At 55.8% G+C, this 16,105-nt stretch overlaps 1 protein-coding gene across 1 annotated transcript in view; it reads left to right on the forward strand.

Moving 5' to 3' along the window:
- SH2B2 (SH2B adaptor protein 2) overlaps positions 1-16,105 on the forward strand; it is a 26,115-nt gene continuing 10,010 nt past the window's right edge. The window contains exons 1-4 of the mRNA XM_055715065.1: positions 1-96; positions 1,040-1,171; positions 10,811-11,698; positions 14,685-14,786. Of these exons, the coding sequence (XP_055571040.1) occupies positions 10,838-11,698; positions 14,685-14,786 (963 nt within the window). The 5' untranslated portion in view covers positions 1-96; positions 1,040-1,171; positions 10,811-10,837. The remainder of the gene's footprint in view (positions 97-1,039; positions 1,172-10,810; positions 11,699-14,684; positions 14,787-16,105) is intronic.

The raw sequence follows: 16,105 nt of genomic DNA on the forward strand, positions 1-16,105 counted from the left end.
GGCGGCGTCGCCGGGCGGCGCGGGGGGCGGCCGGGCAGTGCTGGCCCGCCGGGAGCCGCGCCGGGAGCCGCGCCGGGAGCGCTGAGCCGCGGCCGGGTGAGCGCATCCCCCCGGCGCCGGGGGGGGCCCCGTGCTTAGCGGCGGGGCGGGGGGAGGTCTCTTGTTTTCCTGGTTGTTCCCTCCCCCCCACCCCGCTCCGTTTAGGAGCGGACCTCCCCCCCCTCCCCCCCCCCCCCCCTCCTCCGGGCCCGGGGGAGGGTCCCCGCTTGCAGCGGGAGCGCGGAGCCCCCGCCCTCCCCCCGCCCCGGGAGGGGGGGTGTCACCGCGGCGGAGCTGGGGGGGCTGCCCCGGGCTGCCCCCTCCCCTGGCCGCCGGGCCGGGGCTGTGCACGGGCGGGCCGGGGGCTGCCGCCGCGTCCCCCCCGCCTCCCTCCCCGGCTGGTTCCCTGCCCCTCCCGGGGAGCATCGCCGCTCCCCCGGCCGGCCCGAGCCCCGGGGGGCGGCGGGTGGCGGCGCTGGGGCCGGCCCGGCTCCGGGGGCAGATGCTGGCTGCCGGGGTGGATGCTCCGGCGGGGGCACGGGCAGCGCGCAGGACCCTGCCTGGATGCTCTTCCCCCTTCCCCCCCTTTATTTATTTTTATTTTTATTTTTATTATTGTTTGCTCGGGCTTTGCCGTGAGGGTTGCAGGCTGCCTGGGGGGCTTTGCAAGGGCTTCCCCCGCTGCCAGCATGGCCCTAGCCGGGGCAGAGCAGCGCCGTCCTGCCTGGTGCCTCAGAGTCCCACGGGGCTCTGGGGACACCCGTGGGGCAACTGCGGCTCCTGGCCTTCCCCCAGCCCTGCCGGGGCCGGCTTCCATCACGTGAAGGCCTTTGGAAAGCAGAGGGACTTTCTCCATGGCCCAGCAGAGCTTATTTCGAGCTTGTGCTGGGCGGCCAGTCAGGCTGAAGTGCGACAGAGCCGGAGCTCAGGGGTGGATGACAGTCTCTGCGGCCGGTTGCGCTCGCTCCAGGGCTTGACGGTGTCAAACTTTGCTTTCCAGGCCCCTCCGAGTTGGTCTGGTCCCTCGTTCTGGTGTAGAAATCCATCAGTTTCCCCAGAAGTTATGCACTTGACCTAGAAGAACTGTGCTGCTGGCACCTCGGGAACCCTGTGAACTGGAACGGGAGAGGAGGTAAGACAGCTCTGCCTGCCCAGCACCCTGCCCAGGGTCCCTGGGGGGTCCTGCCACTCTTTCCTTGAGGGGATGGGGGCAGCTGAGGGTGCTGGGGTGGTTTAACCTGGAGAAAAGGAGGTTCAGGGGGGACCTTATGGCTCTACAACTACCTGGAAGGAGGTTGTAGCGAGGTGGGGGTTGGTCTCTTCTCCCAAGTAATAAGCTCATTCCCAAGATAGAACAAGAGGGAATGGCCTCTAATTGCAGCAGGAGAGGTTTAGACTGGATGTTAGGAAAAATGTCTACCAAAAGGGTTGTCAAGCACTGGAACAGGCTGCCCAGGGACGTGGTTGAGTCACCATCCTGGAAGGTGTTTAAAATGTGATGTAGATGTGGCGCTTATGGACATGGTTTAGTGGTCAGTTTGGCAGTGCTGGGTTAATGGTTGGACTGGATGATCTTAAAGGTCTTTTCCAACCTAAACAATTCTATGGTTACTCAAACCTCCCCGTCATGGGGATTTTGGGCTTGGTTTGTTGGGAGGGGTGTGGGGAAGGACTGTGGTTGCAATGCTGGGCATCTGGGGCTGCCCTTCTCAATAGGGACACCCAGGCTCCTCCGAGATGCTCAGCGCTGGGGCCCTTGGCCATCATGTTTGCACAGACAGGTGGTTGTGTGCTGCCAGATGTGCTTAGATGGGATCACGAGTGTTCTTGGACCTCCCCTCTTGCGTGTCCCAGCGTTGCTTCACAGTGTCTCTCCATTGCTGTAACGCTGCAGTGCAGCCCAGGGTGGCCGTTGAATAACTTATTTCTAAAAAAGTTGCATAATTCTTGCAGAGGTGCTCCAGCCTGTTGACACACATTTGAGAAGGGTGCGGGGTTTGCCTGCTGGTGTCTGGTGTTTCCCCAGCACAAGGTGACCATCCACCTTGTGCCATCGAGTGGGACAAGTCCTGGGGCCTGCAGGACGGAGCCCCCCCCGTCCTGCTGAAGGGGAAGGCTTTGGGGTTCAAATTGCCTCCTTCCTTGCGTGTGAGCCCCTCAGCTGGCACAGGGGTGCTGTGGTTCCTTGACTGTGGGGTTACCCCTTCTGGCTGCTCCTCCTGACCGTCGGGTCTGTCCCCTCTTCTCCTGGACTGGTGTGAGCACACCTCATGCACTCTCATGGCTGGGTGATCTTGTCCAACCTCCACTTATCCTTCCTCCTTGGAGAGAAATCACCCATCTCTTCAAGATGAGGATGTTGCTGGCTAATGCCCTTCCTCTTCCTCCTCCTCCTCTTCTCCTTCTTCTTCCTGGGGCAGGCAGAGAAACCTGATGATGGTTGCACATCTGCTGGTCTTGCTGAATCAGGCTGGCTGGGATGCCCCGGGGCAGTGTTGCCTTCCCTGCTCTTCTCCAGCCCAAAGGGCAGCGGAGCCGCTCCTGGCATCGCTCCCCTCCTGGCGCACCCACGTGTTGGTGCCCTCGCTTGCCCTCGGCTGGTTTCCCGTCCCATGGATGCCAGCGAGGTGGTGGGATAAGGGTTGGAGACTTGTGCCAGGCTCGGCGCTCCGCTTCCTCATGCGAGTGGAGAGTGGAGGCCGGCAGAGGGAAACTGGGAACCCTGCCACTGCGGGGAAGCGCCTGGTGTGCTCCCTGTCCCAGGCATTACAGGTTTGAATCCCAGCTGGCTCCATCGCAGCAGAGAAGAGGAGAGGTTATCCCTAAAGGGAAAACCGCATCCCAGGCCTGACTTTTGTTAAAGGGAAAACCCAGAAGGGCTTGGAGAATCTTCTGGCTGGGGAGCAGGGTCTGGGCTTGGAGCAAGGCTCAGCTGGCATCCTGCATCCGTCACTGCCCTCAGATGTTTGCTGTGCTTTGGAGGGGGGGAACAGTGTGCATCTCCACTCCAGGGTCCCACCGGGAAGGTGGGAGCAGGTTTGTGCCCTGCTACCCCACGTCCTGGCAGCGTTCAGCACACTAGACCCTGGGGCAGGAGAGGGCTGGGATGGCAGTGCCCTGGCTGGGACCCCAGGGAAGGGGGGCTAGCAGAGAAGCTGGACACAGCCTGTAAATCCCTCCTGCGTGGTCGTGGCTGCCACACTGGGTACGAAGCGCTGCCGGCCCAGGAGCTCCCCTGCACCATGAAGGGATGTTTGAGGTTGAATCTCCAGCCAGGGATGGCATCTGTAACGGGGTGTTTTGGCATCATCTGGTTGAGGGGGGGAGGGCGGGGGGTTCAAAGCCCACTGGAATTTTTATGAGGTGTTTTGCTTAATACACCACTTAAGCAATTAGCAGTGATTGTCGCAGTCCTGGGTAAGGCGCTGGGTAGAATTGAATTTCCTAAGCTCAGATACCATTAGGCAGCAGTTTAATGCTGTTTGCAGGCGGGTATGAGACAGTGATGTGTATGGGGAATTAGATCTGCAAAATAATAAAAAAAAAAACCCATAAGAAAATTTCATACAGACCTATGTAACCTTATCCCATGTTTATTGTGTACCCTCCTGAAGGGGGGATCCCCAGCGGTGAGCCAGGGCAGAGGCACGCAGCGACAGCTGTACCGCATCGGGATGCGCTTTGCTGGGCATCCTGCACTGCTGACCCACACAGCTCCATCCCCAAAACCACCCAAGGAGCCACTTCATGACAGAGCGATCTAAAGGGAAGAGTAATCTCTTTAGAAGAGTCTGCACTTGTTTTGGGAACTGCCGTTGGGTTTCTGTTGCCAGGGTGTTCCTTTAAATCGCCTGAATTTCAGGTACATCCAAGGGTGGCCAGTGAGCAGCTAAATCTCCTGTAATTTGGCACGTCTGAGTCTGGGAAGGGTCTGCCCGAGGTACCAGGTCAGTAGTTAATATATAACGTGTGTGCACGGCACAGTGCAGCCCGTGGCTGTGTGGCACCAGCAGCGGTCCAGCCTGGAGGTGGATGTGCAAATAGTTTTACAAGGGTGGGAAGCAGAGGAGGAGGGGGGTTTTGTTGTGGGCCAAGGGGCGGAAGGAAATCTCGGCTTAGCAAGGGAAATGTGAGATTGCTTGGTGGGGGACAGGGCTTCGGCTGCTCCTGGTGGGAGGCTCTGCTATTGTGGTGGTTAAAATTAGACTTTGGACTGGTTACTTTTCTGTGGAAGCTCGCCAGCCGGAGACAGGCAGGTGAGGTGATACCCAAGTGACTGGGAAGGGACAACAGCCTCCCATCTCCTTTACCAAAAGCTCTATATTTATTTTTTTATATATAATTTTTTTTTTCTAAAGAAATAGCATTTCTTTTGGGGCATTGAGGGGGGTATCTTTGCGTTATTTCCAGACACAGCACACTGCCTCCAAGCCCCAGGCTGCATTTGTGATGCCCAGCTGTAGCGATGGTTTGCTCAGCATCACAACCCTGTGCCCTGGGGACCTCCTCCCTGTGGGTGAGGTTGGTACCCCTCGGGTCCCATGCTGGCGTAGCCGGATCAGCAGTGTGCTGAGTGGCTTGGGTGATGCTCCAGCCACGCACATGGGCTGGCAGCGTGGCTCCCTGCAAGCTGGATGGAGTTACTCAAGGAAGAGATTATCTAAGATCCAGTGGATCTTGTCTATTAACTTATCTTTGTTTTCCAGCAGCTGTCAGCAGGGGAGGTAAAATATGCACTGGGGGTGATTTTCGAGGGGGAGGGAAACAACCCTGTGATATATAGGTGGTCAGAAGAGTGGGAAATGGAGAAAATCTCAGGTTTTGCTGGGGGAATATTGTGGGCCTGAGCTCTGCCCAGCTGGATTTAGCAGACTGGCTGCACGTGGGAAAGAAGGGTGTCTCTGTCCCCGTGCCAGCACCCGGGGGTCCCGGCTGGGAGCGGGTCCCCTGGCACAGGGTGAGCAGTGCCACAGGCTGGGGTCTTGCTCAGCAAGTCGGTGGCAGGGCTGGAGCTGTGCTGGGGCTGCAGCCCCCAAAACCTGGTTTATTTGCAGGAGCATTTGTTCCTGCGGGATTGGCATCGGGATGCAGAACTGGGGGATTGCATGCAGGGCTGTGGGGAGACTGGCCTATGTGCGAGAGGGGGTAAAAAGGGTCATTGTCTTGCCAGTTTTCTCTTTTGAAGATGTCCCCCTTCAACACCTGTGCCCCAAAAGCCTGCCCTGGAAAATGGCCATCCCGTGCTGCTGGGTGCTTTTGGGGCCTCTGTTTTCAGAGCTGGTCTGGCTAACGGCACGGCGGGAGGAATGCCTCCAGCGGAAAAAAATCCAAGAAGCCTTCTCACTCCGGAGAAATGTTTTCTAGGCTGCAGGTGACAGGAGGACCCTGTAGTGCACCTGGGCAGGGAGTCAAAGCGTGCATTTAATGGGGCATCACTTCAAGGAAGGTGGTTTGACCATGAAATTTGAGGGCAAAATGCTGTTCAATTAATATTTTAGTGGGATGGACAGTAAATGAGAGGAACAAAGATTGTTTCCATTTCTATCAGATTCAAACAGCTGGTCCGATTTAAGATCTATAGGGTATAAATAGTACATGGAGCCACGAGGAAGGCAGAGAGCAGTCAACTTGTCCCACCCCAGGGCTGTGGTGGGGGTGCTAAGCAGGCCTGGAGGGATGTGTAATGGGTAGATAACTTTCACTTTTTTGCCTATGGCTTTCTCTTCCTTAGCTCAACTTCTGCGTGTGGTTAAAGCTCTGATGGGTCTTGAGGGCTGGGTTCCTTCCCAGAGGTGGCAAAGGAAGCCCCTAGGAGGAGGTCGCTTGGTCTTTGCATGCTTCAGGTGTCTGCTGTGGAAGGGGGTGGGGGGTGTCAGCTCTGTGACCGATGCATCCCGCATCCCTTTTGGGCTTGCACAGTGAGAGCAAAGACGATGTGCTTGCCTGCCTTCTGCCATCAGCTCTGAGCCCCCTGTGCTGCTCACTGCCCCGCTGTCCCCCAGGGCAGCCCCCATCCCTGTTTTCTATATTTTCCTATCTGCCAGGGGCAGGCGGAGCCCTGGGGGCAGGCAGGCAAGTGCCAGGCTCCCTGGTGGGCTGCCAGAGGGGCTGCCCGCTTGCCAGGAGCGTCCTGCCTGCCAGGAGTGTCACCTCGCAGCCTGCTGCCGGGGGGCCAGGGAGGTGTCACCTTGCTCTTGGACCTGCCTGTGACTCGGGGATCTCCCCTGGCCCAGCACGCTTAGGTCAGGTGCTTTTCTGGGGCAGCAGGTGCCTGGATTTCCTCACGCCGTTCCTGTGGGATCACCAGCTGGGGCTTAGAATGGCATCGATCTTGCTGGAAACCAAGCTGCCCGCTGGACTGGGGCAGCTGGGACCGAGCTGGGGACCACCTTCCCCACGAGCCAGGGCTTTGCTGCAGACCCCTCCGTATGGGCTCTTCCTTCCTCTCCCACTTTTCCCTGGCCTGGCCCCAGGAACTCTCCCATGCAGGCAGGGATGGAGGGATGCAGGCTTCAGGCAGTTTTTTTTTCCCCATTGAATTTTGGATCGCTTTGGCCCTGGCGGCGCTGCAGCGGGTGGAAGAGGAACATCTCTGTTAGGTTGTTTCCTTAAATAAAGCCCTCGGAGCCAGCGCTGGGCTGGCTATTCTGGCTGTCCCATGACCAGTGTTGGGCGTTCGGGTTATTAACACCTCATTAGATGTTGGGTCCGCCTCGTGTCTCTGGTTCAGCAAATCCCAGCAGCTTTGTCATTGCTCCCTGACTCCCGCTTCACCAGAATATTTTTTTTTTATGGTGTCTTGCACTTCTGCTGACAGTTTAAATTTCATTTCTTCTTGAGGTCAGTAGCTTACTTCAACTTTCAGATCTTCCTACTCGTGTGTGCTGACATGCATCCCCAGTGCAGGGGCTGCATCCGTGCTCCTTACTGGAAGAGGCTGCCCTAACGTCACTGCCAGCAGCTGGCTCCCGCCTGCAACCTGGGTTTCCCCTTGGCTGATCCCCAGAAATCCTTCATTTTTTTCCTTCCTTTTTAAACCTTGGCTTGGTCTCTCAAGTGACGGCGGCGGCAGGGCACAGCTTTGCCCTGGGAGGTGTTTGGCAACTTGTGCAGGTGGGTTTGGAGCCCATCACCAGCCTGATGTCTTGGTTGCCACTTTGTGGCTTCCCTTTGATGACAAACCTCCTCATTTTATATATTTGTATGTCTGTCTGCTCGTGTAACCCAGGCCAGGGACTGGAGGCTGTGGCTCCTGCGCCAGCTCCGGAGTCGGCAGGCAGCACCTGCAGAAGGATCTGGCTCCTTCGGAAGGTGCCCGGGAGCATGCTGCAACCCTCGGTAAGCTGGGCTGGAAGCAGACAGCCCTTGCTTTCCAAAAACCAATTGCAGATTTGCTGCTTATTTTCATCTTGAGCTTATTTTCGTCTTCCCTTCCACCGCTCTGCTCAGGGATGCTGTCTGTGGCATGATAAGTTATTTCAAGAAGTGGGGCAGTGCTGTTGGTATGGAGGGGAGTAGAGGCACTGTGATTAAAGGTAGATCTACACAGATAATTGGGAGCCTGCTTCCCACAGAAACTGGGTGTGTGCATACGTGCCAGGGTGGGTGCCAGGGCTGCGGTAGCTCTGTGGTCCCGGGGGCTGCCCCCAGACAATCCACCTACTCCCAACCTCTGCTCATGGGTTCTGGCTGGGGGGCTTGTGGCCGCCCCACTCCAGGCAGGAGGGCTGGAGACACAGCGCAGAGGGTAGTAATCCCCGCCGCCGCTGCCTCAGACCTGCCAGATGTCTCTCCTTTAGCCTTCATTTTTATAAATTGGCCTCTTAAAGTCTGTCATCCCCATGCAGATGAAAGGAAGATGCTGTGATGCCTCTGTGTGCGCATCTCCGAGCCAGAGCCTGGCTGCAGTGCCTGGATGGTGAGGCTTTTTGTTTGGGGCTTTATCTCTTTTTGAAGTGCCTTTTTTTTTTTTCTTTGTTTGTCTTGTTTTGTTCCTTGATCTCTTAGAGCCCATTGCATCTGGGCTGGCCATCCCTTAGTTTTGGGCAGGCCCTGCTCCATGGCACCGATCCCTCCTGGAGACATGGAGGGGGAGAAGCATTCACCCCCCATCCATGGTGGGGGGACATCAGCAAAGCCCTGGGGCTCAACACGCAGGGCAGAGCTGAGCTGCTGCCTTCTGGCAGATGCAATTAAAGCCACCACAGTGGGGCTTTCTCTTTCCCCTCTAAGCCCCTTTCTGCTGTCTTCCCTTGGCACCCTTTCCCATCCCTTGCTCTTGCTGTGCCCGCTTGGATTGGCAGCAGGAGACCCCTTTTCATTTCCCTTTTCTCCCCGAGCCCAAATATTCCTGGCCTGTGGCTTGGTGCCGGGCAGCTCCTGGGGTGGAGGTGCAGAGCTGGCGCTGTGAATTTTAAAGCTAAAGGGCAGTAACCGCTGCCACAAGCTGAGTCTTTAAATACTCTGCTTGGTGATGAATGGGTATGTAGGAATTGCATTTGCTGGGTGAGTAACAAACAGCTTTGCATTTTCTGTTGCTTTCCTACTGTCCTTGGGGAAATTTAGACGCTGCTTCTAAACTGCAGGGATGGGTTTTTTTCCCAGCTGGCTTGGATCCCTGCGAGCAGGACCACTGAGGTCTCGGGGAAAGCCCTGCCATGCTGGGGAGAGCCTCGCCAGGGGTTTCTGCAGGGACCAGAGCTCTGCTGGGGGCTGGTGACAGCACTGTGGGATGAGGGGGGCCAGTGGAGGTCCCTGATGCCATGTATGTGCCCTGTCCAGGCTGCCTCCCTGGCACAGCCAGGGGTGCTGAGCAGTCTCCCTGTCTCAAAGATGGAAAGATGCCACATGTGGAAGGCAGAGATTCTGCTGAGGGGAAAGCTGTGTGGTCCTTATGAGACGGTGGAGAAGCTAAGCTCCCCCGTTTCTGGCTCTTGAGCAGCTCAGGGTTTCTCTTTCCATCAAGCACTGTTGTTGCTTGTGTGTGTTTCTCCCCGTCTGAGGGGTTTGAGAGCCACTTCCAGGGTGGAGGTGCCCCCGAGAGCTCGGATGTTTCATGCTGGTGGGTCTGGCAGTGGCTCGTCTCCATAGGGATGTGCTGGGGAAATGGCAGCTGGCTCCTGGCCACTGCTGCTGCTCTGGATCACAGCCTTCAGGGCTCGGTCCCACCGGGGTCTGCTGACCGACATGGCTGGGGTCTGGAGGACGAGGATCAGGTTAACCCAGTCCCCAGTGCCCGCCCCGATCCCGTGGCTTGTGCAGTTCATCCAAGCGGTAATTAATTATTGGCTATGTAAGCTGCTGGCGGGTTACTGCGCGTGATTTATTAGCAGGAGTAATCCCTCACCAGCAAAAGAGCTGCTCTGTGAATGGGGAACAGCAAAATCCAGGGGAACGGTCCCCAGGCATGGTCCCCACCTGGAGCATGGCAGCCGCAGACCCCTTGGGCTCTGTATTTAAGCCAGCTGAGGTTTATTAGCCAAACTGCTGCCCTCGGGGAAGGGGGGGTGTCTGCACACACAGACTGAGTGTCTGGGGCCGTGGGCTGAGCCGTGCCCCAGTTGCTCACTGGACAAGGCTCACCATCACCAGCAGGCACAAGCAGTCTCAGCGCTGGGAGATGATTTTTGAGATGCGATCGCTGCTCGGGTCTCCCCAGGGAGGTGGTTCATGCTGCCCAAAGCTAGGTAGAGGTTTGGGAAATGTTTTTTCCAATAAAACGAAAACATTTTTTGAAAAGAAACTTGAGCGTAAGCACAAAGCTGGAGATGTACACATGCTGCGAGTCCCCCGGCTGCTGGGAGAGGGACCAGTGTGGAGGATGGGCAGAGTGGCGCTTCTCCCATGGGTGTGCGGGTCTGGTCTTCACCTCCCTTCAGCTTCTGGTGGGCTCCTGGGTTTAGCTTCTGGATTTTTTTTTTCCCCTTGTGCCCTACCTACTCGTTGGCCTGTGCTGAGGACCTGTCCCGGGATTACCATCACACCTGGGTGCCCGATGCTCAGTGGGGAGGGCGAGCGGCAGGGGCTGAGCTCCCAGGCAGCTCGGCTTGGCCTGACAGTGACAGAGATGTGAATAGACAGGGAGGGCTCGGCCATGGCAGGGACACACAAGAGCAGTGCCCACCCCAGCTGAGATGTCACCTGGCTGAGGAGGGTCTGGGCTATAAAATCTGGGAATGAGCAGCTCCGGCAGAGCCAACCCAAGGAGCAAGATCTGTGTCTCTTCTAATGAGTCTCTTAACAACAACAACAACAAAAAAAAAATGTGGCAAAGGATCAGGGCAGAAACATGGATGGAGGAGGAGGAGAGGACCAGCTGCTGTGTGCTTCCCTATGTGCCCATGCTCCTCTGGGATGGAGGATGAGGGGAGGACCGCTGCTGGGATGCCCAGTGCTCCCTCGCCCACAGGAGAGCTGCTGCCATGCCCAGGCAGAACGCACAGGCGAGAGAAATCCTGGAGGCGAATCCCCCCGGGCTCCTCTGGTTGGGGACTCCTTAGCGGTTTTATGAGAAATCAATAACGCTTTTGCATGGTCATAATCGTAAAATAAGTACAATTTATGGCTGCTGCCAGGGCCAAGATTTTTTTTTTCCCAGCGTACCAGGTGGAGAGGAAACGACACAAAACCCCTTTCCCACAGTGTTTTTTCTTTGCACTGGGGCTGTAAACCTGCTCCTACATCCTTGTGGGGGGCACAGCCACACAGGATGGGTTGCCTGTGTCCTTGTCCTTGTTCGTGCCCGTGCTGATGCTGTCCCCTTGCCCTGCAGCCCGCCGGCAGGTGGAATGGGGCAGCCATGAACGGCGATGCCCTGTGCCAGGAGCCCTCCTCCCCGCTCCCCGACTGGAGGGAGTTCTGCGAGCTGCACGCCCAGGCAGCCGCCGTTGACTTTGCCCAGAAGTTCTGCCAGTTCCTGAAGGAGAACCCACACTACGACACCCCCGGGGCAGAGACCTCCTTCTCCCACCATTTTGCTGCCAATTTCTTGGACATCTTCAGCCTGGAGGTCAGCCGGGTGTTCGTGTCAGACTCCCCCACCAAGTACAACATCGTGCCCTTCGTGGGGCTGCAGAACTGCCACGTCCCCTACGGGCGGGAAGTCACCCCAAGGAAGGAGGAGACATCCACTGAGTCCCTGGACAGCATGGACACCCCGTTGGGTGCTGGACGGTACCTGAGCCCGGCACAGCAGGTACAGGCACGCAAGGTGTCCTCCTACGGCCAGTCCCGCAGCTCAGAGGACGTCTCCATCCATGCTGCCACCAAGCCCAAGTTCAAGAAAGGCTTCTCCCTGAGGAACATGAGCTTGTGTGTGGTGGACGGTATGAAGGAGATGTGGCATCGTAAGTCCTCTCCAGAGCCGGGTGCTGAGGCTGCTCCAGGTGGCCGGAGAGGTGAGAGGGAGCCGTGGCCAGCTGGGGGCAAGGAGCCTGGCGACCCACGGGAGAAATGGACCCACAAGCTGCGCCTGTCCAAGGTGCCCTCCTCCAAGGTGGAGCTGGTGGACATCCAGAGGGAGGGGACGCTGCGCTACATGGTGGCCGATGACACAAACTGTGTGGGGAGCTCACAGTGGCAGAAGTGCCGCCTCCTGCTCCGGAAAGCGGTGAAAGTGGAAGGGGAGAGGTTCCTCCTTGAGTTTTACGTCCCTCCAAAGGTAAGTCCTGGCTTTTTTTCTGCTGTTATTTTTCTGAGCAATTCAAGGAGCAGTTGGGCCTTGCTTGAGGTTTTTCTTATTTTTGCTGCTGAGCTGGGATGAAATCCATCTCTGGTCTGGAGGGGGGGTTGGTGCCATGTGGCTGAGATGCAAATGGATGGGACAGTGTGGTTAAAATCCATCCAAGGTATCAGCCCCAACTGCTGCTCTTCACCAGAGCTTAGCTCCCTCCTTCCCCACAGCCCCTGAGAGAGATGCTGAAACTTCTGCTGGTCCTTTGGCCCACAAGTATCAGCAATCTTGGTTGAAAAGCTCATTCCTCCACCAAGACATGGAATGTCCAGGCTGTCCAGAGGGTTTTTTCTCTTCCCAGTGTGCTGCAGACACGTGGCTGACTGGTGCAGCAGCAGTATGGCTGGGATAGCTGCCTGGGCTTTGTGCTTTAGACCTCAGAGGGTTGCTTGCTGGTTCACTTTCTGAAAGCAGGCTTGGGTGTGTTTTTTTTTTATTTTTAATATAATAATTAATTTGGAATAATTTTGCACCTGCAAGCCCTGTCCCCTGCCAATGCAGCTTTTGGCGACGGGGGCAGAAGACACCAGTGATGCCCTCCAGGGCTGGAGCATCACTACCAAGGGTGGGGTTTGTAGCTCTCCTCCTAGACAGCCCCAGCTACGTACCCTCCTAGGCAGAGGAACAGTGCTGATTATCATTATTATTATTATTACCCACAATATTACTTTTCCTTGCCTGTATCTGTTCTTCTGCAATTTCAGCGAAAGCTTCAAAAGCAGGAGCTGGTTTTCATTGCGGCATGTCCTCAGCACATCCTCCCTCCCCTTCTCACACTCATCCCCCTTCCTTGTGATGCAGGGAAGTGTTGTCCCTGTTTTCCTGGGGGAGAGCTGAGTGGCGGAGGGGTTTGATCAAGAAATCTGGATTGAGACACCTTCGGTACCCTTTTCACTGCAGGACCACCTTCGCTCCTGGGCTGAGCAAAGGGATGTGTGGCACTGCCAAACCCTCACCTGTGCTAACGCCGTGGTCGTGCATCTCTCCGAAGAGCACAGGGCAAATAATAATCCGTTCTCTGGGGCTTTACTAGCTGTATGTGCTGGCAATGAAATCTCCAGTTATTTAAATACCTAGGGAAGAAAAATCTCATTTACTTTATCTTCTCCAAGATCTTCCCGCTTGTGTTTCAGTCCCTGGTAGCAAAGCTGGGCCAACGCAAACCCTCAGTTTTGTAGAGGGATGGATCCATACTTAGGGACAGCAGGATAGTTCATATTTTTAAACAGCATTTTCTATTTTTCTGAGGCCAAAATGAGCCTCGACACTGTTGGTGTTAGCCCGTGCCTCTCACCTAACAGTCGCATCTTTCCTGATAAAAATATAAAGTATGAGTTGAAACTCCAGCACCTCTCCGTGGAGAGCGGCTCGGCGCTGGTATGGATGGTGTGTGTCGCTGGTAGCTGGCTTGGGGGGCTTCCTCAGCCCAGGAAGCACTCAGGACCCGGCTGGAAGGAACACCGTGTCCGTGGCATGCTGCATGGAGGCTCCGGTGAACCCGGTGCATGCAGGCTGCACCAAAGGGGCAATAAACTCAGGTTAAAATGGAACAACTGCTGCTCTTAAAACATTTAAGAGAGTGCTCATGGAAGGATATTTTTTTTATTGTATCTTGATTTGCCTCTAAAAATCCATTTTGAAATTATTTTATGGCAACTTTTACGGACATTGTCTGCTCTTCTGTTATAATCACACCCTGCTTTGGTTTACATTTTTCTCCCCTCATCTCATCTTGCTTTCCATCTGGCAAATGATTCAGCTGTAAAAGCGGCACCAGTCTGGCACAGCTGGAGGAAAACGGCATTTTGCTTCAGCAGCCCGCAGCTTTGTTTTTTGCATGGGCCCTACAAAAACTGTGGTTGTATCTGTAAAAGGGCAGAGCCTTCCTGGAGAAGACCCTTCTCTGGCTCACCTTCTTTCCTTCTGAAGCAGCTGCCTCCTCCTTTCTGACCTTCCCCTGTGCAAACAACAAGATGGAAAAATTCCCCAGGGCAGGGCTAAGATGCGCCTGGAGGCAGTGCTGGGGCCTGGGGTTGAACCATCCTGGAGGAAAAAAAGCAGTTCTGTTCTGTCTTGGCTCTATTATTTATTTTTTTCCAAAATGGGAACTGAACCGGTTATTGGTAACCTGCAGCCCAGTACTCATCACCACCCCATGCACTCCAGGCACACGGTGACTAAAATGCATCTCTGCTTCCCACAGCTGTGATGCTCCGAATCCTGGAGCCCTGGAGGGGACCAGCTCTGGCAAGCAGCTCCGAAGGCTCCTTTGGGGGGATTTGTCGCAATTAAAACAAATATCTCGGGAATTTGTTGCTCAGCAGAGATTTTGAGTGGGAGGCACCGGGTCCTGCTCCCCCATCAAGGCTCTGGCGGTGCCAGGGGCCCCGGGAGAAATTCATTTTTCTTTATTTTAATGTAATTAAAATTCCCTGCATGGCTAAGGCGGCTGTGTTGTAGCTTCTTGGTTGAAAAGCTGCTCCTGCGCTGGATAAACGGGGCGTTTTCCTGGGCTGCTTTCCACAGAGGCAGCATCCCCTGTCAGACAGCACAATTCTCTCACAGCGTATCTACATCGGGAGAGGGTTTAAAAAGGAGAGAAATAAGTGGTCTTGGCAGAGCTGGCGTATCAGCCTGCGCTGGAGCAAGGAAGAGGTTTGGCAGTTAAATGCACTAACCTCCCTATCTTCCACCAGGCCACCTCTCGCTTTAATTCGAAGAGTGTGGAGTTATCAGGCACATGAAGGAAATCAATGCTGCTTTTTTTTTTCCCCCCTCTGTAACAACCATGCAGGCTGAGCTGTGATCTTGCCTCTGAAAGCCACGCTGCATCGTCCCCCGGGAGAGTTTGATTCAATTGAGTGGCTTTTTTTATTTATCGATTTCTTTTAATCATTTTTTTTTCTTCTCCCAGGCTTCCAAACCCAAGGTGAGCATCCCGCTGTCAGCCATCATCGAAGTCCGCACCACCATGCCGTTGGAGATGCCCGACAAAGACAACACCTTCGTCCTAAAGGTGAGAGCAGGGAGGCAGCAGCGTGTATCCCAATGGAATCCCATCTGCACCCGCATCCAGCCCCGCTGCAGGGATGCTCAGTCCCCCAGGGGTTCGTTGCCTTGGCTTTCGGAGCTGCTGTGCTGACAGTACTAATGCTCCCCCCAGGATCCGTGCCTCCCCTCCCTGGTTCTGCTCCCCATCCAAAATGACACCATCTCCACCTGATGCCCAGGTATTTTGGGATCAAGCTGTTTGCCAGGCTTGGGGTTTTGCTTCTCCGTGTCACCAGGAGATGGGTCAAATTAGCATTCTCATTTGCACTTTCAAGGCTGCCCCTGGTTTTGTGGCTGCTGCTGCCCTGGATCGGTGGCACGTGGTGATGGTTTCATTGCCATGGGGCGATGGGAATGGCTATGCAGGGCCACCAAGGCCCTGGGCATCAGCCGCCCCGTGCGAGTCTGGGGGCCTGAGCAAAGAATGAAAGCTTCTCTCTAGAAAGAATTTTCCATATCATGCAATTAATTAGCTTAAGGCTCTCTCCTGCTGGGCTGGAAGGCAGTAGCCTGTTGTGGCAGCTCGGGGCTGAATTTCGCAGGGTCCTAGCTCTGGGCACGACATGCCACCGTGATGATGGGCATGTTGGAGATGGCATTTACCTCCAGCTAATGAGGCTGTGCCTCTCCGTTTGTGCTGGTGGACTTGTGCTTTCCATCAGGGCTGTTGGATGTGCCTGGCTGGGGGGTAGCACGTGGACGTAGGGGAACACCAACGTTCTGAGGAATTCTGTGTTCTGCCTCTATTAAAAAACCACCTCTCTCCCTGATGCTTCTCCCTAAAAGTGTGTGGCAAAGGCAGAATGGGGAGGCCGGGCTTCCCAGCTGAATGAACCTGCTTAAAAGCTTAGAAAACTGTGAAAGCAGAGGAGATGGAAAATGGAGCCTGGCTTCATGAAAGCCCCCACGCCTGGTAGCCTGCTGGGCCCTGGCACGTGTTCCCATGGGGAATCGCTTTCCACCTAACTAAGCTACTTGTAAAGGTCTCACACCTTCTCCTGGCAGCCTCCTCTGGGGCTTTGTCCCTGCCCCAAGGGCTTCCTGCTGTTCAGCCTCAACCTCAGCTGCTGCTGGTGGCCACCATGGACATGGAGGCTAATGCAGCTGCTGTCTTCTGTGCCTCAAAGGCCAGCCTCATGCACCTTCTCCAGACTGACTTGCCCAAGGTCCTCCTTGCTTTCCTTGCGGGCTCTGGAGAGAGAATGCCCCAAAGCATACGTGGTGCCATGGCCAGGAGTGGATGGGAAGGATTGCTTCTCCTTTGATTGCTTCTCCTTTCTTCTT

The sequence above is a fragment of the Falco cherrug genome, chromosome 1, assembly GCF_023634085.1.
Source record: "Falco cherrug isolate bFalChe1 chromosome 1, bFalChe1.pri, whole genome shotgun sequence".
Lineage (NCBI taxonomy): Eukaryota > Metazoa > Chordata > Aves > Falconiformes > Falconidae > Falco > Falco cherrug.